The following is a 26,527-nucleotide window of genomic DNA, read 5'->3' on the forward strand; positions in this document are numbered from 1 at the left end:
AAAATGTGCTACTTCTTTTAAAAGTTAAAGTTAGAAGGGGTAGATGCTTTATATTTACTTTTTCCTATGATAATTTAAAGGAGAAACCCCAAACCAAAGCCAGCACATTACTTTGTTCCATAAATAATTATTGACTAGTTGATGAAGTCTGAATCCAATTTCCTTTATAACACATTAAGCTGTCCTGTAGTTGGACAATTTTTATACAGGTACAGCTTTTATATGTGCTGAGAGAATAGAATCACTTTACTTCCTTTAAACAAAAGATCTCCTAGTGTATTTCAGAAAGTTCTCTGGAAGTCATTCATGCAGCATTAAATCATTTAACGTTTGTGGTTATTTTTAATGTTTAGACAAGAGTTTGTATTTTCCAGTGATCTCAATCTTAAAAGGAAAATGATTGCATATTTGTTAAATAAATGACAAACTGCAGAACATGGTTTGAGTTGTAGATTTCTAGCAAGTGCACTGAAGAATTCATTAAAAAATACAGCAGCATTATTCTAGTGTGAATTATATGCTGCTCTGTAGGTTTCTATTTTTGGTTACCACAAGATGGCAAAGCAATGAGCACACAAATGCAAGGACGAGTGAGTTTCATAATAATGTGTTCTGCATTCACACTTTATGCACATCAAGAGAGAATCCAAGCACAGCAGGGGTGACAATCACTACAACAGTCTTTTCAAATCAAAGTACTTCCTCAAGAATGTCTTTCCAGCACTAATTACGCTCTTCTATTGTGGCTCTTGTATTGTGCAAACTAAAATGTTTACACTGTCACTGGATACAGCCCCATCACTGGAAAAATGGAAGGTAAAATTGATCAGATTATTAAATAGATTTGTTTTCTTTTATGTTCTGCTGGTTTTACTTTGTGTTTAGGGATTAAATATCAAAATCCGTTTCCTTTGTCACCAAGGGACTTTGGCAAAGATTCTAATTTTTCACCAACTCCAGGAAAGTCTCTTTACTTGAAAGTTGTTGCAATGTGGAAAGGATTGGTTGCCTAGACAGCCTGAGGGTTTTCTCTTTTTTACTGTTTCTTTTTTCTTCTTTTTTTTTTTTTTTCCCAGTTGCATACTGATCATGCAGTAACTATTATCAGTGGATTTTCTAATATGAGGGAGGCAAAAGAACTTGAGACATGGCTTATCCCAGGACAGGATAGGCTGTGATATGCATCTGTGTTTGTGTGTATAGCCATGAATTTTATGTGTGTAAGAATGTATACAGTCTCAGCAATCGCTATGAGACTCTCTCTGTGTAGGAGAGGATACAAGATATCAGTTATGTAATGTTTAAAAGAGAGGAGAAAAGGTGCCTAGGTTTTTTAACATTTGCCTGACAGTGCATAAGTTTATGTGAAAGGTTAAGCAACAAATCCAGTCTTGACTTTTATTTTTGTCTGTACTGCTAGGCTTGGTGAAAAAGCCAATTAGTAGCAAGTGGAAAAGGGAACCATTAAATGACATTTTCCATGGTATTCTGGAAAAGCTGGTGACCCACAGGTAGCCCCTTTACTGAGCTAAGAGCTGTCTTGGATGGCTGGTCCCAAAAAGTGGTGGTGAATGGCGTTGCATCCAGTTGGCATCTTATCACTAGTGGTGTCTCCCAGGGATCAGTGTTGGGCCAGCTCTGTTCAGTATCTTTACTGATGATCTGGATGATGGCATCAAGTGTACATTCACTGATGACACCAAGCTGAGTGGCAGTATCTATGTACTGCGGGGTAGGAGGGTTCTACAGAGGGGTCTGGACAGACTAAATCTGGATCTGTACGTCTCTAAATTTTTTGAGTATGGAATATACTGCTACAATTTCTAGGTATTCACAATTTACATCCTGCATTATACATACAGATACTACATATATACAATATTTAGATCATTGATACATGTAGATCTGTATTCTCTTAAGGATTTTAGCATTTTCAGAAATAGTTTATTTATATACTTTACTCTTATTACGTCTTTGGATCTATTACTGTGTTTGCTTCTCCAACAGTGACCAGCTTAATTTGATTTAAGATACTAGAAAACAGATATTAAATGTAATAACTTTGGAATACACCTAAATCAACAGAAAAGTTGTGTTACAGAAAATTGATACTAATATCTGAAATTGGGAAGCAGTAGCAAATAAAAGCTGTCTACTTGAAATTCCTAGAATAGATGTGGTCTGTCTAAGGTGTTTTAAAGACTAAAATGTCAACAGCTATGCTGTATACAAGAGTTTAGATAATGTGTGTACTCATTTATACCTGCAGTGCACGCTAGTGTAGTCTGGGACATTGTTATAATCATTTAATCATAGAATGATTTAGGTTGGAATGGGTGCCTGGAGATTATCTAGTACAAAAAAAAAAAAAAAATAGAGAGACCTTAAAAAAATTAGAGTTGTTGTACACGACCAATGCAACACTGAACAAGAGTGACTCTGGTTTTACATGTACGTCTGCTTCCTGATCTCAGGACACCTTCTGAGCTGCTGCCATGACTTGTGGTACATACAAAGTCATAAAAAGTTAATGGTTCTTACAACAGAGCTTTCAGTTGGCTTAAGAATTCATTTGACATATGTCTTTGGTTAGAATGACAGTTATTTAAGATGTTACAAAAATTTGCTAAAGGACTGGTGCTGGGAGTGTTGAGACTTTTATGCTGCCAGTTCTTTTTTTGTCCATGTAGTTAGTGGTAAAACTTCCATTGATTTTTTTTATTTTTATTTTTTTTTATTGGGAATGGGATTAGTCATTGTGAAAAGATTCATGCTGTACAGAAAAAGTACTACTGTTTTCACTCAAGACTAGAGAAGGATTGTTTTTAATTCATTAGGTTTTAGCAGATTAGAATAACTGAGTTTTGATTAATACTGCATCCTTATGGCTTCAGCTCTGGGCTACTGTGAGTTTGATGGTGGTGTAGTTTCACTGCAAACAGTGCTCTATTATCCTGTTAACCAGAGCAAAATGGTTAGCTAATACAGAAGATATATGACCACCTCAGAAACTGAATCCTAGTCTTTTGATTGCCATAACTGTTTAGAACCAGGACTATGTAATCATTATTTAATACATTCCTTAAGTTCAATGTTAAAAAACACAGTCACTGTTTTCATTATATAAATAGGCTCATGTTTCTCTTGCAATGTGGTTGTGATGTTCTTCTTATTAGAAAATTACTGTGTCCCTCTGCTGTTGTCCACCTCATATCAGACCAAAATATCCATGTTTATGCATCAACATGCACACAAATAATGTGATGCATAGTTACAGCTGTGATTAATCATTCAGTTCACTACACTTGCTTGCCCCTTAGGTAATACATACTTGTGTTGGCCTATTTTCTGTAGAGATAGCCTGCCCAATCTTTGATCTGAACAATTGGGTTTGTCTTAGTGTCATAATCACTCTCTCTTTAGCTGTTGCTTTATAAATCCTGATTACCTATACCTAATTAAAATAACTTTATTTTTTTGAACCTAATACATTTTGGATTTGAGACATTTAGACAAAAGGTTATATGGCCTTTCAGAAACCCTTTTTTAATGAAATATTATTGCTAGCTTTTCTGTTCTTGTTCCTACCAGCTTATCCTCAGTTTCATTCAGGTTTCTATATTGCCATTGGGAAAATTAAAATAAGAAGGGCAGGCCATAAGTGATCAACATGACTATGTATATCTCATATATGTACATTAGTTGCTTGACATCATTCAAGTTTTATTACATCTGGTGAGCGCAAACATTCATTCAATAAATCTTGCTTTACTGCTGTGTTACTCATCCCTGTGGGATCATTCTCCTCTCTGTGAGTTTTATACTTTATCCTGCTTACGTACCATTACCACAGGAGCACAATATCAGTACCACTGATCTAAACAACTGAAATATATTCACCAATAGGAAGGCAGAAAATGCTAATGCTTCTCCATTATGTTAACAGTTTTCTTTCAGCTTTTCTTCTGTTTGAAGAGCAGCATTTAGTTACACTCAGTGCTCTTTACCTTGAGAGTTTTCTTTTTGTCCTCTGCTCCAGAAAATTCTGGTCGGTGCTACTTCAGTATGACCCATGGAGTGTGACCCAAATCTCACATCTTAGCTTTTCTTATTAGCGTCTTAGTGATGAAAGATGGAATATAGTTTATAATGGTTTCTGATGCACTTAATCTCAAATGTAAGAAGAAAATTTAGTGTCATCCACCAGACACACTCAGAACACTGAAACATGGTCTGCAGTCAGCACTATGGTGTTAAAGTTCTATCAGGTAGATGGGAACAAACATTGTAAAATATGGCCAACACCAGACCCAGACCTGGATTTTTTCATTTTTGCATTCCCTTAGAAATAAGTGGAAAGTCTTACACAGGTAGTTTCTGCTAAGAATTTTTCTCTGGTTTGAACTTAGAGTTGTATATCTTAAAGTAAAGATGTTGCACCCTTGGCTATGGTATGACAAAGATCAGGCTTAATGATCCGCTTTGTGTTATTAGTATAACAGTGTTGTGTGAGGAACCATGGCAAATTGCTTACATCTTATGGTCAATATCAGAAGCAATGCCTTCAATGCATAATCTTCAACACACTCTTCTGTGAAGAATATCTGTACATGTATATGTGTGTAAATTTATGCAAGTTTGCTTGTGTTTAGAAAACTTAACTACAGTCTAGTCTACATCTTAGAAAACATATTTCATGATGATACACCGTGAGTAATAGCAAATGTAGTTCAGCAAAATGCTGAGCAAAATGGTGTCAGGCCTCACTTTTGTTCCTTTTTATTAAGGACCTTGAACTAAGGAAGTATTATTTATTAGTCATTCATTGGGAAATTGATGGCATTATTAAACTTTTTATTAGCTAGTAAAACTGATAAGCAGTACATAAAAAGATGAACCTTGCTTTAGAGGGAATAATAATAATAATAATAAAGATTCGTTTAAAGTTTTTTAAAAGGTCATCAGTGTATAAAGTCTTTTTGACATTGCTTTCTATGATGTGAACATATATCATACCATATAACTTTTGCTTCTGTTGATAGATTTGTTTGTGTTTATTTTGCAGGCACTAAGTCCAGAAGAAAATGAATTTGTTCAGTTAAAATATTTTCATGTTTTCGGTGACTTGAGATTTATTTTACACCTAGTGTGAACAAACATGACATACTTTCTTTAAGCAGGAGCCCCTCTGTATGTTGTAGAGTTGAAATAATGGAGTTGTGAGTGTGCAATGGTTGAACCTTAGTTGTGTAAATGGAAGGTATTGTTCCTGGTTAGTGGGACACGGGAGGAGATATTGTGTATGTCTCTAATCTTGAGGCCTTTGCTGATTGGTAAAGGTGGGTGGGATGACAGTCGTCCTCGTTAACTGCTCTCTCTTTGGGTAGCCTTGGATACATGAGCAACTTAAAAACTCTTTTTCTGACACCCTCCTCTGAGTTGTGCAGAAGAGAATCTTATCCCATAAATGGTTATATTCTTGGAGGACTAGAAATAAGGATATAAAAATCATGGATTTTATCCATGAAAACTTTTCATTTCGGCATGCACCTGTTTCATAAGTCATTTTGAGCAAAACAGATAAAAATGGAAAATGCAGCAGTGAAGCTGGCCCAGATAGAAAATCACTCCTCCAAGTCTGCAGAACATCTGAGAATAATAGCCAGCATACTCATACTCCTCTGTCACACTTGCGTAAAACCCTGTTCCCAAACTTTTAAGATGAAAGCCGTCACTCAAATTAATCAGTTAAGGAGCCTGGTCTGAAGTTCACTCCTTCTGGTTGGAGCTGAAGTTTTGTATTAGCCTAACAGAGAGGACATACTTCTCTTGCATACTATATCTGTCTTTTTAACTCTTACCTTGGTGCTGTGCTTGCAGTAGTGGGGTTTGTGTGCTGGGTGTAGCCATGAGCTCAGCAGTGCATCTGAATGAGTGCCTTACCTGTGCCCTGCTGTGCACAGGGAGGAACTGCTCAGGTGGGAGCTCTGACAACAGGGAGGGCAAAGCAAGAAGAAACAGCAGACACAGCAGGTACTAGCTGTCTGCTCTGGTCCTGATGTGTGCTTGAATTGAGCGCTCATGCTAGCATCCAGATTAGTTGAACACATGCACCATGAACTTCCTTTATGATCACTGCAGACACGCTGCAAGAGATGAAAGTTCTGTCTGTTGTAGCTTTGGGCTTGAGGATCCTTTGTCTGCTCAAGATTCCCAGCATGAGACTGATTTGGATTCATCCATAATACTTCTAATTAATGTCTCATCTTTTCAGTGGGACTCCTTTTTTCAGGTATAGTAAGACATTAAAAATTGTTGAAATTTGTTTCCTACTTGGATACAGACACTTTCTACTTCAGACCTTACTTTTTTTTTCTTTTTTTTCTTTTTTCCGATGTTTACTTTTGCTGTGTTCCTAAGATAAGTTTATATTTCCCTATGGTTATGTGTGAGCTGTTGTACCTTTATGTTCACAGCAAGTGCAGCATAACCATGTCTTGAGAGACTTTTTTTTAAAATGGAGAATGTTTATGGACCTTTTCCATAAACAAAAAAGATGGCAAAATAATTGTCCTAGCTACTAGAACATTTTGTATGCTATGCATTGACTTCAGGGTAAGCCTGCCATCTAGATTACCAAAAAAACAACTGCATTTTAGTGCCACTACTAGAAAGAAAATGTTTTAGGATTTTTTTGTTGTAATCTTTTGCGAAAAGTAGTGTTACAGGCAGTAGTGAAAATAAACAGCCTTATTTTAAAGAAATCATTGAGATCTACTTAACAGGAGAGTAAATAATAATAGTGATAATAGTTGTCCTACAAAAATGACAGAAGATTTTCATAATTTGAATTTTTTATTCATACATAGGTATGAGTTAGCATATGGCATGTTAACAAGGCTGGATAGTGTTAGGTAGTTGTTGTCTTCAGCTGCCTACTTTGGCCTTCAGGTTTTGAAACCTGCTGCAGGCACGGAATAATGACACAGTTCTTTTTGCATAGGATATAACTTAGTTCCTGGTGGATGGTAATTAGACTTTGGGGTTATTGTTTCTGCAGTCTAAGGACTGAGACATATCAACAGGACTCAATAAAACAAAATTTCAGTATGTTTATTCTTTCCTGCATGGCCCTTACTGGACCAAATTTTACCCAAAACCTGTGGTTGAACTCAGAATCTTGTAGCACATATCTTGATACAAGTAGGATGGCTATTTGTATGATGAGTTTTTAAAACCTGTTCATTTGTAAGTAGTTTTCAAATCCTTCTAGAATAACAATCAGGTAATCTTAGGATAGTGGTTTGATAGTACAAAGGAAAGCCTTAGTTAAAAACACTGTTTACCTGAGCAGCTACATTATATCTACTTCTGATATATGACTTTATCTGCATGTTCTTTCAAACTGATTTCATGCTCCCTGCAGTGACATATTTTGCTAACACAACAGACTTGTTCCTTCCTGACATACAGCTTCTGGCTCCAACAAATGTCAGTAGCTTTTTAGACAATCCTGTGCTTTTTATTCCTGTCTTTCTCAAGAGGAATATCAGCATCTCTCCAATAACATTTTTTCCCCTATGGCTATTATGTTTTATAAACAGACTAGGTTTATTTTACATGTAGAGGCTGGTAAAGACACAGAAGGATTTTTCTTTTTTACTTTTTCCTTTTTTTTTTTCCTTTAATTTTCTTTTTCATTTTAATTTTCTTTTGCCTTTTTGTTTCTTTTTCTTCCTTCTTTTTTTTTAACATCTTTTAATATTTTTAGGAAAGTAATAGAATAACAAGCACTTCCTGGCTTATGCAAATAAGCAGAGCTTTGTTCAATCCTGAATTCCTGCAGTTATTTCCTTTCTGTAACCAATCGAGGCCTCCAGAAGCAATTAACTAACCCCTTGGAGCTGCAGGTCCTCCTTGGAGCAGCTCTGTGGAGCTGAGATTTGCAGTTCACACTGATTTACACAGAGGCAGAAATTAGTTAAAGAAAATGGATTCCAACGCCTTGTAATTTCTACATATGCAGTATGAAATATGTTTTAAAGTAATAAAGGAGGAAAAATTGGCTAGAACTAGGCTCCTATCTACAAATTACTTGTTTCCATATTTTTTCATACATCCTTGACTTTTTGTTTTGTTTTTTTTTTTTTCTGGCCTGGAATTCCCCATTGTGTACAAATTCTGACTGAGAATTCAATTTGGAATCTGAAATCTTGCAGTTTGTTTTTACTGCAGTTGGGTTTTACATTTTTCTTTCTCTTGTGTTTTAAATAGTCAGATAGTGGGGAAATTATTCTTAATTATACAACAAAACATTAAGCAATTACATGCAATAGCAGTGTCAGGTGCAATAAGGTAGGGCATTACTCTTATCTGGGAAAAAATGAAATCTCAAAATGGGCCCTGAATGTATCTTGAATCTCCACAGACTTGATTTTCTTTCCTGTGCAACTACTTAGAAGACTAGGATCTATCTTAATTAAAATTTACTGCTTCTTTCAGAACGGAGGAGCTGAAAACTATTTTCCTAATGTCTGTGCTGTTTATGTGCTTGAGATGGCTAAGTGGTATTCTGAAAATTGCAGTTAGATTAGTAATTACTAGGGGGACATAATATACTGTTTCATTGCAGTGGAACTCTGAAAAATATTTAAACCAAGTATTTAAAGGAGAAGGCATTAATAATATTTTTCTCATTATTCATAAATTTTACCTAATTAAGTTCTACAGTGATTTTTTCTTCATAAAATGGCACTAAAGCCACACCTTCTAAGACACATCTTCTTTAATACCACTAAAATTCAAAATCACTCCTTTTTAAGACTGAGAAGCTACAAAGGTCACATTCTAATGTTGACTCTCATCAAGTATAGCTCTGAACCTGTAATGAAGTAAATGTAAGGTATTTTCTGGAAAAACTGTACTTCTTTTTACTCTACTGGGCACCTTTGGGTTACACCAATAGATTAGGATTATTCAAATTAATTAGTGTTTGGTTTCATTGGTCTTTTATTCTACTGACAACATAATCATACCCTCAAGAAAAACTGGTAAAGACTGCTTTAAACAGGTTGTCTAATTCTACTAGCATGAAGAATTGCTTTGTGTAGCCTTGTTACTTAAACAGACACAACATTTGTTTCAATGAAATGAATATAAGGTCCAAAATGGTATATGAAACATCTTGGAAACAAATGCTTTTAATGTCATTGACTTTGAAAAGAGGAAAGGGAAATTGCTTATTTCCTTAAACATAATCTATTGAAAAATTGAAATGCCTTTGTATCACATAACTTAACCATTGAAACAATATTCTTATTTGATAGTTATTCTCAAATGGTAGTGATTAATTTGAAAAACTTTTCCCCATACTGGCTGAGCCAGTTCTGCTCTTATTTACTTTTATTACTTTATTTTAAATACTTTATTTTTTTCCAGAAGTATTGTAGAAGCTGTTCTTTCCTATTTAATGCTATTTGGATTTTCACAAATTCTACTATTGCAGCTTAAACATGAGTGTGCTTCTTTGAGGCAAACCAATTCCTTGTCATAATCTCCCCCATAATGAACTAAAATTTAAAAAGGAAAAGTAATTGGACTGTCTGGAATTGGATCATGTTCAGTGTAAGACTTCTTCTTTCAGGATATTTTGAGGAAGGATATATGACGAAAAATTGAGTTCCACTTAAATATATGGGTTTTGTATTTTAAATTGAATTGTATTTTTTAGTCAGGTTAATGTCAAACTGCAGATAATGAGTGACACTAAGTACTTCAGTTCCCCCTTATTTCAGTAGGAATTGTTGATCCTCAGCTCTGCTCAGGAGTTGGCATGGCTCTGTTGTCAGAAAGACTTCAATATTGTAATAGAAAACTACTGAATGTATTCCTGTGATCTGATTTTGAAACAACTCCTGCATTGTGTTCACTGACAAAAGCATATCTGAATCCAGCCAAGAATTTTAATACCATCTAACTTAATGCATTTTGAACTAAAAGAGCCTGTGTTGCTAGGCATCAAATTGGTGATGCATGGAAAAATTGTTCACTGAAACTATAATATAGGCCTGCATGTACAAATCACAAGTAGGTTTTCTGGATGAGCATGAAATCTAAACTCCTGGAAAAATCTGTATATTTAGATCAAGACTTACTTTCCCTGTACCCACAGATTTCATTAGTTCATAATTTGATCTTATTTCTTTAAATTAATTTAAGGTAAAGCCTTCAGATTTACAATAAGCATAAATTTTTAAAAAATCTGTAACTTGATTGCTGTAGTTAATGTGGATTATTTAGGTTTTTTATTTCCTATTGAAGAACAGAAATACTTCTAACCACAGAAAGTTAAAATATTATCCCAAGTACCTTCCAAAACAATACAAATATATCAACTATTTAAGGCTTTTAACAATTGCAGAAAATACAGATCTTTTAAAATCTTTGTTCTTTCAACAATGACATTTAGTTTACAGAAGAGTCTTAGTGGTAAACATGAAAAATGCCCTCTGGTTTTAAGCTTTTCAAAACCAAATTATTTTATTTCCAGAATGCAAGTACTAAAGAGCTTTTAAAAATATGTTATTTTTACCTTGAGATATTTCCTGCACATTTGCTAAATATATATATACCTATACTCATGATTCCTACACCTCCATGAAAGTCTTGCAAAGAACAGTTTGAGGACTGATCACAAATGGACTTGATTTAGAAAAAAAACAACAAAAAAGTGATGTATACAGCAGTTACTGTAAGCAATTTCAAGATAAGCAAGCCAAGAGTGCAGTCCTGTTTTACTTAAAATTTTAGAAGTTTTGAAGTTTTGAATTTTTTTTTGTTTGTTTGCTTTGACTTGCATTTTTAATTGAGAATCCTGTGTTCCTCCATTTTTCTGAAATAAGTCCATATAGAAGCATTTGTGTTTGTGGTGGGAAAGAGTGGGGAGAGATCTACTGACATTTTGAGAATGCAGTGCTGCACTATGAAAAAACATTAAAGAACTGAAACTTTTCTCTGTTTAGTAATCAAATGGTGACAAGACAAAATCAAATAAATTGCCAGTGAGGTATTAATTATTGGATTAAAATGATAAAATAAATATTTAATATATTTATATATATATAATAACAGTAACAACAGCAAAGAAAGATGTACTAATTAACTTGGGAAGCTCCAGTTTTATGGTACTTCTGAAATAATCCTCATGTTTGGTTCATTAAACAGTAAAACACAAAATTTTCTTGGAAGAAAACTTTTAGACAAGGCTAGTATGACTCTATTTTTTAATGATGCTTGTATTTTTTTTCCATCATTATTTTGTTTAGGTTGGAGGGTGGTGAGTTGCTTTTTGTGTTGCAAGTACATAAAGAACATGTAATGAAAGTGTTGAGCCTTTATGACTGTTCATGGACTGTGGCTCTTAATCTCTCAACTGGAAAAGCTCCAGTGAAACTCCAGAAATTGCTGCCTTGAGATTTCTTCTCTGGCTTTAGGAGTGAAGTGGAGCATGTTCAGAGGCTCACCGATGAACAGCCTTTTTTCATTAACATCTCTGAAAGAGGTCACTGTGTTAACTTCCCTGAAAATGAAAGGTATCCTAATTTTTGCAATTCAGTACTTGCAAGAAGCATATTCATTTAGTTCCATTACTTTGCACCTTATATTTGTAGATTAAATTGTGAAAAAGCCGATGTAGCCCACGTCATCTAAGTGTACTCCTGTAGACTCACTCTCTACCTAATGAAAGACAGAGGGGACATGTTTTACACCAGGATGACTGTCTCTCAGGAGATGGCCTTCCATAACCCTAACTAATACATTTCATGCTTTACAGCCATCTAAAGCCAAGTAACAGTGGATGTACTCTCTGCTGCAGTGCTCAATATGCTTGCAATCTTTGCAGCCTGTGACACAGTCGGGAGGAAATATTTATGTCATATATGTAAGAGCTCCTGTAGCTCTGCAACAGCTTATGATTTTCTTCTGCTATAGAAAAAAGAAAAGCAACAGACAAAATTGTATAATAATTACTCTTGTTTAGGTATCCTAGTTTTCAAAATTCATAAAGAAAATTAGGTCACTATGCCTGGAAGAAATTATCATTTCTGAAAACCAAAGCAGAACTAAAATTTTACAGGTCCAAAAGCAGAAAATACCATTAGCTGTTCTTATTGCTACTCATTGCTTACAGTCCCTGGAAAACTCATTGCCTTCACAAATTATCTTGACATAGAGCTTCATTGTTTTTATTCTCTGAGTATAGTCATTATTTGCCTTCACTGTGCTGTAAGTCTGGTTCCTTTCCTCTGAAATGAGATTTTATACAATTATTCACCTAGATTGTATGATTTATCGTAGCTTTTAATGAAAGAAATAGACTCATGGATAGTTGAGAGTATGGAAACCCATAGACTTACATGTCTTACTTATGCTTCCACTTTTTTGTGGCCTAAGGCATCAGGATCTGAATACAATTCTGATTATCTTTTTTTTTTCACATGATCTACCAAGACAGCTATATTCCTTAGGAGCAATACATCTCCTACAACCCAGAATGAAATATATTAGCGCCTAGGCAAATGGTTTGGGTTTTTTTCTTTTTTTCCGTTCAACATGTTTGAGTGTAGCTGGATCTTCCTTGTCTTTTTCTAGAAAATTTTGTGCCACTATCTTTCTTGCTAAATCTTTGCATCTAATCCAGTATTTTTGGATGAACAAAGAAAAAAAAAGCAGCATATAACAGAGTAAAAGTCCTCTAATTAATATGTTTATCCTAAGATGTTTTTATTAACAGACTGGGATGAAAAGAGCAAAAACACAGGACTGACCATAGCTGATGAGTCTACTTGCAGCAGCCACTAAACACTGGGGTGGTAGTGTTCACTATTGGGAATATATGTGTTTATGAGTGCCTAATGTATATTCCATACATATGTCATATATTTCCATGAATTTTTAGTACCTTGTTCCATTCCCTTCCTTGAGACCTTAATTTCTGCTATTTTGTAATTCACTGCAGCTAAGAGTCACAGAAACATAAAATTTAGGTAGCTTAGCAGTGAACGAGACACAGTGCTTGTGGCAGACTGCAATATTTTGCTGTTCCACACAAAAAGAATTTTCACTGCTTCTGAGAAGAATAGACTGGGTAAATGTGTATTCTGAATGAAAAAAGAAAGGAGCATAGAAAAATAGCATTGCACCTTTTGACTTAAAGGCCATTCATATATACTTCAGGTTGATTTATTTTTATTTTTTTTAGTTTTGATGTTAAAATAGAATTTTTGCTTTTTTCTCTTTTTATTTCTACAGCATAAAATGATTTACTGCGAATATTATGTAAACTGCATTTTCTTCTTAAAACAATATGGAATTTTTCTTCTTCTTCTTTTTTTTTTTTAAATAAAAACTAAAACATGGAAAGCTTGAGATTTGCAGATGGTGTTGCACATGTTTACTACTGCACTATAAACCCCAGAAATTATATGTAATGCAAAGGGGTAGCTGGGAAATTTTTTTTGGTCTTTCTACACACTGAAATTCAAGAATGTATCTTTGCTGCCTGTAAAAGGTAGTATTTTGGTATACCACTAGCCTATTATTGGTTGTACCAGAGGAAATGCATTGCTTTAAAAGTATAACATTAACTTCCATCTAATGTTCTTTATAAAAGAATTTTTTGGAATTTTTGGGTTTTTTTCTCATAGCATAATCCAAATTCAGAATTAGGTGGTGCGGATTCCTTTAGTACTTAAGAAAAGCTACCTATATTGGACAAGTCAATTAAAAGGAAGTGATTACTGAGCTAAGGGTGTGGCCATTTAGGCCATTTGACAGTTACATAGTAAATTTAGTAAAAGGAAAAAAAAGAAAGAAAATAACAGCTGCATCAAATATGAGTCAGGAAGAGAATTAATTACCTTTCAGTTTAGATGAAGCAAGAGCCAAAGGAATTACAGTTTGTCAAACGTAGACATGCTTTGAAAGGCTTTTTCCTTCAAATGCAGCACACAAAACAGTTAGGACTTCATTGTATTCATGGAAATTTGGGGAAGTTTTTATTTGCCGTGTGCTTTATAATTTCTTTTCTGAAAGTATGGAAAGAGCATATCATTTCAATTTCATTACCATGAAAGTTTCTTCCTTTACTTAGCCAACATAAGTAAAAGTAACCTGTGTAACCTCAACTCTCTGGCTTTTGTGGAACAATAATCATTTTCTGACAGAACCAGTGTGCAGGGTTTTCATATGTCCACCACAAAGAAAAATTGTATGTCATCTCAGTTTTATTATATCCATCAGCTGGCTGCCCATTTGTTGTGGAGTGTCTGCTGTGACTTAGGGCCGTGGCTCTATTTGGCTGTAATAGATTTCCTGTAGTGCATTCAGTGACTCTGGTACCTGTTGCTGGTTTGTTTTCCAGGTCAACTGGCTGCAGGTACATGTGAGATTGTTACTTTGGACAGAGATAGCAGTCAGCCCCGAAGGACTATAGCCCGACAAACAGCTCGCTGTGCATGTAAAAAAGGACAGATTGCCGGTACAACAAGAGCAAGGCCAGCATGTGTTGATGGTAAGAAGCAAAAATCTATTCAATCAGTGTCTGCCAATATAAGAGTTGTGTCTCACCAAAAAAAACCCCAAGAAACCATAAAAACTCAATAGAAGAAATTTTCATGTTGTCCCAACTGACAATGGCAATAGCACTGAAATTCAACCAAAGGGTTATACTGACTAATAGTATAGATATTACAATTACATTTTTTTCATTGGAAATTTCACTTTTGTTTTAACTTGATAGGCAGTTGAATGTTAAGGGCATGGTGCTGACACATTCTGCATGTGATTACAGAATCAGCAGTGAAATGGCATTCTTTTTTCCTCTGCTTTTTATTCCTTAAAACATTAAATAAATGCAGCAAGCAAGCCTCAAAGGTCTTATGCCACTGGGAGGCTAATGTGACTGCTCCTGTGTGATATTTAATGCTGTTGAAGAAAGCAGTGATGCTATAATTGGAATACAGTATCTGAATGTACATCACATGTCCAGTATTTCTTCTCTCTTTAAAATGATATTCTGTATGATTCACTGCAGATGCACTGATAGCATGTAGCTGGAAAACTTCTCACATACAGGGTGGTATGAAAATGTTTCACTGAAATAATTTTTTGAAACAAATGAAATTCTCTGTTATGTTAACAGTGGGAGAATCTTCAAGAGAGGTCTGCCTTGCAGGGCTTTTAGCAAGCATTAATATTAAAAATGAAATTGGAGACATATTGAAAATAATGATGTAGAATTATATGTTTTGATCTAGTCTCCATTAACAAAATTAAAAAAAAAAAAGCTTATGTATAGAACTATAATAAATATGGATTAGCTTTGAATACTGGCTGGTTTAAGTCCTCAGATAAAAATATTGTGGAGAACACCCTACTGTTGCCTCAGAATTTGATCTTACCAGTGATTATCAAAGACAGCTCAAAGGGAGATTTCAGAGCCAACCCACAAAGCTAAATATAGAACATCATGCACATTCTATTTTTGCATTTTTCTTTCACTGTTTTTAGTATTCTGTGAGATAGTTTCTAAGCTGTCTCTTTCATAATATAATACTATATCTAGTAGCTCTCCTTTCATGTTTTATTCTTAGATCATAAGATATAATTGCTTAAGAAAGGAATGATTTTATTGTGTCATTTATAGTTTCGACTTTAGGAAAAATGCTTACTACCAATAAAAATATTCAATATATGTTTCCTATTTTAAACAGCAAAGTTCTAAGCCAGAAAAAAAAAGAATTTTGCACCAGCTGATGGGAACAAAACATAATTTTTTGTCAGTCAGTTTTGGCCTATGGTTTGATTTGCTGTTACTTGGGTATCCAAAGGTAGCTGCTAGTGTCTCCAGTTTTTCTTTATACACAATAAAGAGCAAACTGGACCTGGTTAGAGTAATTTATCTCATTTTAACTTCCTAGGATAAGTCAGATGTATCACTCTCTGTTACACACTGTTTTTCTTCCTTGCCTTGATACACCTGTGAGTACCTTAAGATGAAACTTAGCTGGAATGTAAATGTTACTAAGAAGACATGGCTGCACCTCATCCTTCCATTATTACATTACATTGTTTTCATAATATGGAAGCTTTGAGTTAATTTGATATTTGAAAATATTTTTTCTTTCTTTACTTATTTCTTGGGGGAAACTCATGAAGAAAGTCTGTTTCAAATTCTGCTTGTGCTTTCAAATGAGCTTGATCATCATTTGATGAAAACAGAGAACTGAATGACAGGATCCATGGTTTGAGATCATGTAGTCAGAGAAGGTTCTTCATGTAATACTTCACATTTGAAAAATAAGTGGGAAGTTCATCAGTTGAAAAATAAAGCTTCCCTTTAAAATTTGTGTCTAAATACCATAATTATTTTTTTTTAAGGCTGGCAAGGAGTCACATGGAAAAGATGAGGGAAAATGGATAAAGGTTTCTTCTGTGGATATTCCAATTAGACAGAAAATGGTAATTTTTCAAAATGAGAAAAATCATCATTTGAAACACCCCAGGGGTTCCCCAGTATTGTACACTTAAGATTCAGTTGGACAGGGTGCTGGGCCATTTTGTTTAGACTGGCATTTTTGCCTGAAAAGGTTGGACCAGATGATCCTTGGTGTTCCTTTCCTATGCAGTATTCTTTGATTCTGTGACATATTAAGATATAATAACATGGTTCTTCATTATTTTCTGAAATGTTTATAATTAGGATGTTGAACCCTTTGCTAAGAATAACTACAAGGTATATAGGACATTACTTTATTTTCCTCAGCACTGTTGGGGATGTTTTGTAATCAGAGCTCAAAAAGGTCAGTAATACCTACAATGTATATCAAGTTTCCAGACTAAAATGAAGGCAAAAGTCAAACCTTTGATCTGTAGGTTATTTCATGAATGAAGTTAAAAAATTAGGTTTACATAACTTCAACACAATTTTATAGGAAAGAATAAACAAGCATTCGATCTTGTCTCTAACCTGCTTGCAAGTAAAGCTGGCAGATAAATTGGCCACTGACAGACAAGTATCCATCTGTGAATTTACCAGGTTCATAGTTTAAAGAATTAACACTGAATTCTTCCATATTTTTATACACATTTCTAGAGTAAATTTTTTTTACACACAACTACTTAAAGCTTTATTCTGAACATGACATGAAAGCTACATAAAGTTATGTAGCAGAAAGCTTGTTTTGTCTCCAGTAATAAGTCAAACAATTCTGGTTAAGGAGTATAACAACTAAACAGAATTGCTGGGTTGTTTTGATTTGGTTTTTTTATGATAAAGAATCCCATTTTTCAAACAAATAAATCCTTCCCTGAGCTTTCTTTAATAGGATATAGAATGTACTTTTGCAATTTTTTCTTCATCTGTATTATAGTTGATGTTAAGTACATAATTGCTATTTGACATTTCATTTTTGCTGTCCAAAAAACCCTCCAAGATTTGGTTCTTTTAATTTAATTCTTTATATTGTCTTGATTTTAAAGAGATTATTTCTAAAGTGAAGGTGGAACTTAGACCTTTAATGCAAAGTCATATGTGAAGGAAGCAGGCATAGTAAGTGTGACCTGCTAACCCAATAGTGAGAAAATATTAGCAAACAATTTTGTTGCATCTTCTAGCAAGAGAGTGGTTTTAGAATTCAGTATCAAAGCTGGTAATTTTTACAACCTCAAAATGGATTGTTTTGTACCTTGCTGCCATTTTTACAATGTTCAGTGGAGAGAAGTACTTTAGAATATATTCAGTTATGTAGTATATTTCCTGGAGCTTTGAAATGCAAGTGTCAATTCTTGCAGCAAAAGGAGTAGGTAATTTAAGGGCTCTTAAACTTTACAAACATTGGGTGAGATTGCACTTGTCAAGATCGCTCTTATAGTAAGTCCTGAGTTGATTATCAAAATCCACTCTGCCTTCCACTGCTGCATTACTGAAGGTCTTTTCCTAAGAAAGGAAACACAATGAACGTCAGATAGATAAAACTGGAACTCTTAGAAATCGAAATGCAGTCTTTAGAACTTGGTCTGAGCAGTACACGAAGAACAGAAATTTTCTTGAAATATTTCCATATGATGGAGAAGGTTGATTTGATTTGTATTTTTTTCTAGCAGTCTTTAACTATGGCAGATTGCTAATGTATTCTGAAAAAATGGCATCGATATTCACCCTGATTTAAAACTTGATTTAGTGTTGATTGCTTCATTTCTACACCCCCAGAGTCATAATGTATATTTGGTATGTTTTGTTATGATGTAATTTTTATTCATGAATGTAGGGTTTGTGATATTATGACAGTGGTTTGCTTGCACTTTTCATTAGTTTTTTTTATTTGCAACTGGTGTTCCCTAGTCCAATTTTTGAGATCAAATTCCATAGCAATGACCTCAGTTGCATTCATTTGATAAGGTATTTTATTTCAACATAGCATCTGGTTTATCACCAGCGTAATTTCCCTGTGTGTTGGTTAAGCTTCATCAGTTTTTAAGCTGGAACCAGTGAGAGATTAGAAGATAGCAGTTATTCTTTGGTTTTGTTCAGTACCTTTGCTAATTTAAATTTGTTTTAAAGCAAGTGATGAAAAGTCATTGATAAAAGTTTGTGGACAGATGCACCCATGATTTGTGTTCTTTCACAAGAATTGAATAAATATGAAAAGAATTGCTATGCCAAAGCATTTCTTAGAATACAAGAATAGTATCCTGAGAAGTGTGCAAAGAACTTTTAAATGTTTAATAATTCCAGTACTTATGTAGAATATATATTTATAGGTAAATGAAATAAATTGCAATTTTGTTCAGAAAATAGAAGTCACTGATGAGAGGAAAAATGGTATGAGAGAATTTGTTTATTTGCCTGAGAAAATTAGGATGGCAATTATTAATTTGCTTAACTGAATTCTGTGATTAGAAGACTCTTATGCTCTGGATTTGAGTACCAGTTACTTTTTTGCCCACTAAGGGCTATGAGAATTGCCAGGACATCAATCCCAATATCCAAAAATCTTAAATTTGGACAGTTGTAGCTCAGGTAAGTGAATTCAGAGTGTTCAGACATTTTTTGTTGCAAATCAAAGTGTGGTTTGATTGCTTTTTTGTTTGTTTCTTTTTTACTTTTTAGACTTTTAGTGATGTTTAGTTGCTTTTGCAAGCATTGTAGCAATATTGGTTTCTATAGGATGTTAGTGTATATAAGTTGTTCATACATTATGATTAACATGCTTTTCAGTTGGCATTGATTGATTTTGTTTAACACAGACACTCAGGATCTACAAGGAAGCCACATTAGTTTCAATCAATAATTCCCTGCTCTTCTTATTATCTCTGGGACTCTATAGGGAGCTGTAGGGGTCAGAACTGATCATTAATAGAATCCTAGGTCATGCACTTCAAACAAAACTGCTTAATAACTGGAAAGCTTCATCATTCTAAAGAATCTTAGACATATTGCAGGGAGCAAAGAGAAAAAATAAGAAAACAGAACTATAATTAATTTAAAAAATGAGTATTTTTGCTTTTACATTTAGAGTATTTAATATGCTTGTTATTGCAATATTTACGTTATTTTATAATTATTTTATTGCAGATACTTCATATCTTCCTTCACTGTAATTATTATACATTTTACTTAATTGCATTTAAGAAATGTCTCTTTAAAACAAGTAAAACCAAAAAGAAAACTAGTATGCATATCAAACATCTCTTTTAACACAGCTTGAAGAAATAATAATTATTTTCTTCCTTTCCTCATCCTAACTCTGACATATGCAATCACAAATGCATCTGAATGTATAGATGCACCAGAGCATGTACAAGGCTTTATTTTCTTTCAATTACCTCTAGACAATTCCATCAGAGCTACAGATTTTCCTAGTTATTCGTATGAAAGTAAAATTGTTTCTATTACTCATGAGCTTCCCTTTCCTATGCATGCAGTCTGACAATTTCCACCTTGCAGGTCACTTTTCATTTGGAAACACACAGAAAGTTTCATTTCAGTTACTTTGCTTTCAGCTCCAAACTGAGGACAATATGTGACATTCCAAAGAAGTTGAGCGAAATTTCTTGTCTCGATAATATCACAAACTTAGTAAAATCATGTAAACATGTTCATATTGAATACTTTTGTTTTCTGATAATGAATGTCAAGTGTCAGTTAGAGACTGAAGTGTTCCTGGGGAGGAAATGCCACTGTTCAACCCTAAGACAGAAACTGAGCAGTGTTAAATGAAACATATCAATAGCTGCACCATCAGTGGCAACAAAGATGTGTCTGTGAGAAATACATGGAGGTAAGTTAGGTTTCCTCTCTTGACTGAGAATGCATAAAAGGAGTAACCAAACACATGACATAGAAACAAGCAATGGAAAATAAACCCAAAGCCCTGCAAAGGAAGTTAGCACACATATTGATAACTACCCGAAGACTCAATACCCTCACCCATGTTGTCGTCAAAGTATTGAACAGAACTGGCTCCAGAACAGACCCCTGAGGGACTGACTGCCAGCTGGATGGAGCACTGCTCACCACCACTCCCTGGCCCCTGCCATCCAGCCAGCCCCCAACCCAGCAGAGTGCTCCTGTCCAAGCTGTGGGCTGCCAGCTTTTCCAGGAGTGTGCTGTGGGAGACTGTGTCAAAGGCCTTGCAGAAGTTGGAATAGACAACACCCACAGCCTTTCCTGCATCAACCAGGTGGCTCACCTGGTCATAAAAGGAGGGCTGGTTGGTCAAACATGACCTACCCTTCCTAAACCCATGCTGGCTGGATCTGATACCTTGGCCATCCTGTATGTTCTGTGTGATGACACTTAATATAAACTGTTGTATTACATTGTTGTATTACCATTACTGAGGTCATGCTAACTGGCCTATAATTAACAGGATATTCCTTCCCACCCGTTTTGTGAATGGGTGTCACACTGGCCAGCTTCCAGTAATCTGGAACGTCACCAGTCAGCCAGGACTGTTGGTAAATAATGGAAAGTGTCTTCGCGAGCTCATCTGCCAGCTCCCTCATCACCCTGGGATGGTCCAATAGATTTAGGAGCATCCAAGTGGCTCAGCAGTTCTCTAGCTGCCTCCTTCTCGATAAAAGGGACCATTCTGTTCCCTGGCACCATCTACCAACCCAGGAGGACAACCGTCTGACGTCCTGAGGACAAGCCGTCTTCCCACTAAAGACTGAGGCAAAGAAGGTGCTAAGCATTTCTGCCTTCTCCACATCTGCAGTTACCAAGTTCCCACTTGCATTCAGTAGAGAAAAAAGGTTGGTCTTACCCTTCCTTTTGCCATAAGTATATTTGTAAAAACATTTTTTATTATCCTTTACAAAAGTTGCCAAATTAAGTTTGAACTGAGCTTTGGCCTCCCTAAATTTTTTTCCTACATGCCCTAGCAACCCTCTTCCTGCGACCTGACCCTCCTTCCAAAGATCATATATCCTCTTTTAATCCTAAGTTCCTCTGAAACCTCATTGCCCATCCAGGCTGGACGTTTGCCTCATCAGCTTCTCTTCTGAACAGACTGTTCCTGTGCCCTCAAGATCTCTGTTTTGAAGCATGCCCACCTTTCCTGAACTCCTTTGTTTCTAAAGGTTGCTTCCCAAGGAACTCACTGAATAAGTCTCCCAAATAGGCCAAAGTCTGCCCTCCAGAAGGCCAATGTAAAAGTCTTATTGATGTCCCCCCTGATTTCACCAAATATCAAGAACTATACTTTCATGATGACTGTGCCCCAAGTGGCCTCCAACCACCACGTCTCCCACCAACCCATCTCTATTTGCAAACAACAGGTCTAACATAGCCCCTCCCCTAGTGGACTCACTCACCAGCTGTGACAAAAACCTGTCCTCCACACACTCTAAGAACTTCTTGGACTGCCTCTTTTCTGCTGTATTAAGTTCCCAGCAGATGTCTGGTAGGTTAAAGTTACCTACAAGAACAAGGGCTGGTGATCCTGAAACATTCTCCAGCTACTTATGGCATAAGTTGTCCATCTCTTCTTCCTGGTTGGGTGGACAATAACAGACTCCCAGTAGGATGTCAGCTTTGTTGGTCTTCCCCTTAATTCTTACTCACAGGCATTCAACTTCATTGTCATTAGTTTTAATACCCATGGCATCAAAAGCCTCCCTAATATAAAAGGCCATGCCTCCACCTCTTCCACCTTTCCTGTCTCTTCTGAAGAGCTTGTAGCCATCCAGTGCAGCACTCCAGCCACGTGAGTCATCCCACCATGTTTCTGTGATGGCAATTACATCATAGCTCTGCTGTTGCTCCATGGTCTCCAGCTCTTCTTGTTTGTCACCCATGCTGTGCACATTAGTGTACATGCACTTCATCTGGGCTACTGATTTCAGCCCTAAATCAGGCTCGCCTTGGGCATGGTTCCAGACACCCCAGCTGCATCCACTTCCCCCTTCAACACTAGTTTAAAGCCTTCTTACTTTTCAATCTCATCACTTCCAGCCTGGAGTGTCAGCAGTGGGTCAGGTCAACCCTTCAATCAGAGGGTTGAATCAGCCTAGGGAGGCTCTCAGTAATATCCTGTGCTCGGGCCCCAGGGAGGCAGCAGACCTCCTTGTGGGTTGGGTCCAGTCAACATATGGGGCCCTCTGTTCTACTCAGAAGGGAATCACCCATCACAATTATCCTTCTTTCCTTTTTAATGTTAGAGGTGGTGATCTGTCAGACAGATGAGGTGAAATTTGTCATCTGGTTTTTTTTAGCCATGAGAGGAGCAGGGATTGGACTTGATGATCCTTATGGTCCCTTTTAGTTTGAGATATTCAATGATTCTATGATTCAGTGACTGAATCTGCCATAAAGCTGCAGACCAGGATTTTGCATTAATGTTAGTCTTTTCCACAAAACAGTTTCTTCATAGCAGTCAAGTAGCCAGGAGTGAGTAGTGATCACAGCTTACAAGTTGGGCACTGTATAGATTTATGATAAGGTAAATAATGCCAGGATAAGAGTGAATAAAATGTCATTGAAAATAAAATACTTCTTGTACTTATAACAAAGACCTGGAAACACTTTTCACTTATAAGCATCCTACTTTGAGCCTAAACCTGGCATCAGTATACTATTTCAAGTGAAGAGATGGCTGCCTTTTTAAATTACAGGGCAGGGAAATATTTAGGAAAGCAGAATTATTTATGTGATTTGGAAGGTGGCCAGGAGCCAGTGGTTAGCACTGATACTGTGCAGAGTGCTGAGAGAACTTTAATTGCCTCTAATGTTTAGTGCCTTGCTTTCACATTTCATCTGAAAGACAACACCTTCAGCCTCCTGGTGTTTGATTGGATGCATTAGTTCATCAATGCTAACTGCTTCATTTCCTTTACTTCCTTGACATTCCTATGCAGCCACCCATGTAGTCTAATCCTCTTTCATCTATGTGCTCTGATGGCAGTTTCAGCACAGAAAAATGGTTAGAGGTTATGTGATGTTAGATTGTGAAACCATTTTCTGAGGAAGTGACTAGAAGCCTAATTACTACAGACATTTTAAATTGAAGTGGACAAAATAACTAGAGAACATATTATGCATTAGTATAAGCATGCACTGAATCACTGGGTAGAGTTTTCTGTGCTTGATATCTTGCGGCAGGGCACGATCAACAACCACAGCAGTCTGATTGCAGTCTGATTCATTACCTAACTTCAGGCAATAGGTCAACATGACATTCCTACATTCAGGAGCTTGGTCACTGTAAGCTCCCTTGCACTTCCCTCTGCAGACAGGGGGCTATGATGGGCATTTCAGAGGTCACGTAGTGTGAATATCGGAATCTCTTCTGAAAGCTCGTCTCTTTTTCTTCCACGGCATTAAAGAAACCATGGGATGACTAGCAGATAGGTTTTCTGCTTGAATGTAATGTGTAAATATTTGAGGCCATCAGCTGCTCAGATTGCCTTCTGGAAAAGCCACTGTCTTCACTGATTAGCAGCAGTTTATAGAAAAAATGTAACATGTTTATATTACCCCCTCTGGTTGCTATCCTACCTTCCAGTTATCCCCAGAAGAGTGGGAAAAGAGAAACTTCCAGAATTAGTCATGGCTTCTGCCAGGGCAACATGTTTGTCTCCAGTGAGTGTAAGAGAATATAGAGAGATGAACCTTTGTAAATGCCCCTGCCATCAATGGGTGAGGTGTAACTATAGCTAAATGACATTTCAGACACCATGTGACAGTAGCATGGTCAAGGAATATTCCTCCCCACCCGTAATCCCATTAAGCACAAAGAACTATAAACAACAACAACAAAAGGTTCATAAAAGTGAATCAACAAAGGCTATAACACGGTTAGAAATGACATTTTAAAGCTATTTTTTAACTTACTTTTAAAGCTTAGATTTAATATCTGTGGTGATAGATGATGTGTCAGAAAAGTTCTAGAAAATGTTAAAATTGATTGCTAATTTAATAACATTAATGGCATTACTATGCCCAACACCTGTGACAGTGTATTTAATGCTAGGCATTTTTGTATATCTCTTTCAGAATAGTCTGCACAGTGCTGATTCAGGGAAAATGTTTTTTCTGAAGACAGAACCTTAGAAAGCCAGATATTTATGGTGATACAAAGGAGTTGCACTTCCCCTGCAGTAATGGGATGAGGTCATACTGGAGGAAAAAAAATATTTGTGTCATAAAAACTGGCATTTTCATATCAGAACTAAACTTTTATATGTCTTTATTTCTCTGACTTGTTTTGCTTATGTTTTGCTGCTGTGCTATTTTACAGTGTCACAGACTTGCAAGGTACTTCATAAGCCAGTCTCACACAGTCCTAGACTAAAAGCTCTTGCTTTACTCTTAAGGATAGACCTCATTTGTGATACAAGACAATCAGGACATGTAGCTGCTTCTTTTTGTTAATTAGGGAGTAGGATAAGGAGGAAAGCCCTCACAGCTTCTTTGTACTCTCAGATGAGGTGGAAGTGGAAAAGTAGAATTTCCATCCGCTTGTTTCAGAGTATGTCTTTTGAGAGTTTCAGGGGTTCATCCAGCATCCTTCTGAGAAGGGCATACACGGAGAAATCCGCCCATACTCATCCCTTTTGAGAGGGCAAGGTTCAGCCCTAATTGAATATGAAGGAAGATCAGGCTAGACTGTGCATCACAAAGGATAAATAAATTCTTATTTGGGATAGAAAAAAAAAGTGTTTCAGATAAAGAACAGAACTGATTTGGAGTTTGATTTTTTTAAGGAAGGAAAGGCCTATGAATTTTTTTTTTTTTGGTTATTGTTGAAATGGTTTGGTGCACTAACTAGCAGCGGCATTACAATAACAATAACCAATGGAAATAATCACCTGTTTTCTCTCCAGTTATATCATGGAACAGTCTACAAAATTGAAAGACTCGGTCCTCCTGACCTTGATAATAATTTTTTTAAATTTTTTTTTAATTGTATTTTTAAGTTCACTGTCCAGGGTACATGTAATACCGATTAAAATAATTCAAGAAAAGGCTTTCTTTCGTAGGATAGACATCTTCTGCACAAAGCAGCAAGCATATTTTAAATTTCAGGCTTCAGCTTTGAATGCATTACTGAATTTTTAATTTTGTTAAACATAAAACATTGAGGGCTTGCTAAGAATATTGACGAAGTCTAAGCAGCTTTTCAAAAGTAAGTGGTTACCCCAGACACAGTATTGACACTCTTGCTTTAACAGCCTTAAGTCAGAATTTTGATGTAAGTTTTGGAAGTGTAATCATTATGTATAAGTATAAAGCCAAGAGAAATGCCAGCCTTGGAAAAGAAGGCTGCAGCTCTGAGTGTAGGTCCCAGCATAGCCCTGCCCAAAAGATAAATGACCCAGTTCAGTGTCATCTGGTCACATTCCCCCTGCTGCCTCACTATGTGTTTATGTGGGGTGCTACCTGATGGGATCCCTGTAGAAGGGCCTGTTACCTGTCTGAAAAGCATCAGCAACTTGCTCCCAGGTGAAGTTTAATCTTCCTTCAGAAGAAAAATCATGCTATCCACAAAGTGCCTGGATGGAACCCAATTTTATTGTGATCTGACTTTGTTAAACTGGATCAGGAATGTATCATGTCTTAGCTAATAATATCAAGGTTTTCTCTGTGCATTTCATCTTAGAGAAGTTCAGGAACTCCCACAGATGTCTGTCTCTGTGAATCTGTATTTTTGTATAGATTATGTCTGAATTTTTATTTTCAACTGCAGGCAGGCTGCTTAGTAACTTCAATGTGAATGTTAGAAGCTCCTTGTTGAAGTGGTGGGCAGCAGGCAGATAAACTTCCTCACAGTCTTGGGGTAGGAGGACATTTGGATTTAAAAAAGCTTGGTAGGTCTTCACTCTTAGAAAATACTGCTGGGCTTCTAGTACCAGATTTTATGAAGAGATGTTATGCTAATGGACTGGGTTTTGCAATTTTGTATTTGTCACATGTCAGAAGTGGAAGTCTTGGTCTGTATGAATATTTTAAGTACCTGACCTC

General features: G+C 36.0%; 1 protein-coding gene across 1 annotated transcript in view; it reads left to right on the forward strand.

Moving 5' to 3' along the window:
• Positions 1–26,527, forward strand: part of TAFA5 (TAFA chemokine like family member 5) — a gene marked incomplete at both ends in the record, with an annotated part of 415,206 nt that overhangs the window by 208,550 nt on the left and 180,129 nt on the right. The window contains one exon of the mRNA XM_084206038.1: positions 14,423–14,572. Within this exon, the coding sequence (XP_084062164.1) occupies positions 14,423–14,572 (150 nt within the window). The remainder of the gene's footprint in view (positions 1–14,422; positions 14,573–26,527) is intronic.

Source organism: Fringilla coelebs (assembly GCF_963513975.1).
Source record: "Fringilla coelebs genome assembly, chromosome: 5".
NCBI classification, from domain to species: domain Eukaryota; kingdom Metazoa; phylum Chordata; class Aves; order Passeriformes; family Fringillidae; genus Fringilla; species Fringilla coelebs.